The following is a 2,288-nucleotide window of genomic DNA, read 5'->3' as shown; positions in this document are numbered from 1 at the left end:
ATTTGGGACTTTTGCAAAAATAACAAAAAAAATTATTAAAATAGAGTTCATGTCACTATATTTTTAAATTACAAAAGTAGCAAATTTAAAAGCGGATAACCCTCTAATAATCCTCTGGTAGTCTTTCGATAACCTTTCCGATATTCCTCTCATAACCGTCCAATAGCATCATATTTACCATATTCGCATTATGCAAAAAAAATATATGATATGGACTGTTTTTTTCTAAATTTTTTTATCCAATATCTCTTATGATTTCTTGGTTGCTATTTGTGTGAGAACATTAAATTTGGTCATTTATGTAGACAGCCGTTGTATCTATCCTTCAAAACTAATTTCTCTACCACACCGTGGCTGTGTTTGATTTACATCACAATCAAACCAATTTATTAATCTCACGAAAATCTCTCTCAATCTCAACCTTATGCTTTCTTATCCTTTCTCACAATTGCGGATATTTGGCAGTGCCTACAATACAGAAAATGGTAAATATACATTAGCTCTTGTTCGGTCCTCGGGAGTCTCTCTGATTTAGCTTTCCGTTGGTGCAGGAAGATGAGGTGGTGGTGGTGAAGATTGGGATACGAGGCTGTGAAGAGGCTCCGCGTCCTTGGGATGACGGAGCTCATTCCACCATCAGACAAATCGTGATTACTCATGATAAATGTATCCACTCAGTTAACATCGAGTATGACAATAATGGTGAATCAATTTGGAAGCCCAAGCATGGTGGAAACAGGGGTTCCACTTCTGAGGTTACAACACAGCAACCCCTAAATTATTCTCTCTCCAGTACTTCTAAATATCTATTCACTTTATTGGAATCGAGTGATAAATTGCAGGTTGTTTTAGATTATCCAAACGAGTACCTGATTTCAATCTATGGCTACTACAGCGACTTAGCGCACATAATGGAGAAGAGAGTTCCAACTCCAACTACAGTGATTCGATCGCTAACTCTTGAAAGTAATAGAAAAACTTACGGACCATTTGGGATGGAAGAAGGAACCAAATATTCCTTCCCAATCGTGGAGGCGAAGATCGTTGGATTCCATGGGAGTTCTGGTTGGTTTCTTGATGCAATTGGAATCTATGTACAACCAATTTCTTCTTCCCAATTGGTGCAACCTGCTCAACATAAATTTGAAATTACGGAAGTTGAAATTAATGAGCATTTTAGTTTGGGAGAATATGGTGGGAAAGATGGGGAACCATGGAGTGAGACTTTTCAAGCAATCAAACAGTTGTTGATTCATAATGATGAACATCGGATTGTTTCTATCCAAATGGAATATGTGGATGAGAATGGACATTTTGTTTGGTCTAACAAACATGGTGGAGACGAAGGTTCTCCATCCCAGGTTAATTTTTGTTATTATTGAATAATTATTGATTTTTTGAACATTTAAAAAGTTAATCTAAATAGACTCTTAATCTTTTGTAGGTTGTTTTTGAATTTCCAAATGAGTATCTAGTTTCGATTCATGGCTACTATAAATCTGAACTGGGTACAATTGTGATCCGATCCTTGACTTTTGAAACCAGTAAAACTAGTTATGGGCCATTTGGGAATGAAGATGGAACCAATTTTTCCTTCCCAACAGCTGGGTTGAAGATTGTTGGCATCCATGGAAGATCCAACACTTCGCATCTCAATGCCATTGGACTCCTTGTGACATTGATTCAACGTTATTAGGACCTATGCATGTGCTGCTATATCAATCGTCCCAGTGCTTATTTTTTTACTCACTTTCAATTCATTACCATTGGAACTAAAATCTTGAAACTCTTTTCTCCATAAATGACATTTAAAATCAACTGTAATGACCTTGAACTTTATTGAATGATACCAATTGCTCGATGTTAACCACAAAGAGAGTTAGGGTCGATAGTTTACTAGAATGAAGTTGGAATATTACGAGCTTATTGTTTAGTAGCTCGATAATATTTCGCAACGTGATTTGAATTACAACTTAATTAATGGACAAGATCGAATAGAGACAAGATCATTTTGAAAAAGAAGATAAAAATCGAATAAAAAAGGATAGGATCCCTTGTGTTATAAGATCGGTGTTGATCTTAAAAACCTAGAATCTAAAATTATTTATAAAAAATATAAAAGGTGGATATTTTTATGAACCCACCTACGTACCTAAAATGAAAGCAAATTGAGAAATGGGTGGAAAATTCCACCGCCTCTTTATGTCACCTAATACTTACCATTACAATTATATTATTTTATATTTTATGTGCATTAATAAATTACATATTTATTATTCACATAATTA

General features: G+C 34.9%; 1 protein-coding gene across 3 annotated transcripts; it reads left to right on the top strand.

Annotated features, from left to right (window-relative positions):
• Window positions 1-321: 321 nt before the first annotated feature.
• Window positions 322-1,874, top strand: LOC103503936 (jacalin-related lectin 3-like). Of its 3 annotated transcripts, XM_008468328.3 has the most exons (4): window positions 323-485; window positions 552-755; window positions 843-1,361; window positions 1,445-1,874. In XM_008468328.3, exons 1-4 carry the CDS (start codon window positions 483-485, stop codon window positions 1,694-1,696), a joined length of 978 nt encoding a protein of 325 aa, XP_008466550.2. In that variant the 5' UTR covers window positions 323-482; the 3' UTR covers window positions 1,697-1,874. The 3 variants fall into 3 exon arrangements, with proteins under 3 accessions (XP_050939157.1, XP_008466550.2, XP_050939158.1); XM_051083200.1 differs by having other exon boundaries at window positions 322-485; window positions 552-1,361; XM_051083201.1 differs by having other exon boundaries at window positions 485-755; window positions 896-1,361.
• Window positions 1,875-2,288: the final 414 nt, after the last annotated feature.

Source organism: Cucumis melo, chromosome 4 (assembly GCF_025177605.1).
Source record: "Cucumis melo cultivar AY chromosome 4, USDA_Cmelo_AY_1.0, whole genome shotgun sequence".
Taxonomy (NCBI): Eukaryota; Viridiplantae; Streptophyta; class Magnoliopsida; order Cucurbitales; family Cucurbitaceae; genus Cucumis; species Cucumis melo.
The sequence above is the reverse complement of the archived record's forward strand: the minus strand, read 5'-3'. Positions and strand labels throughout refer to the sequence as shown.

Excerpts from the sequence above, each read along its gene's own strand:
- LOC103503936 (XM_051083200.1), top strand. Across the intron at positions 1,362-1,444 it reads ACGAAGGTTCTCCATCCCAG|GTTGTTTTTGAATTTCCAAA; the intron begins GTTAATTTTTGT and ends AATCTTTTGTAG.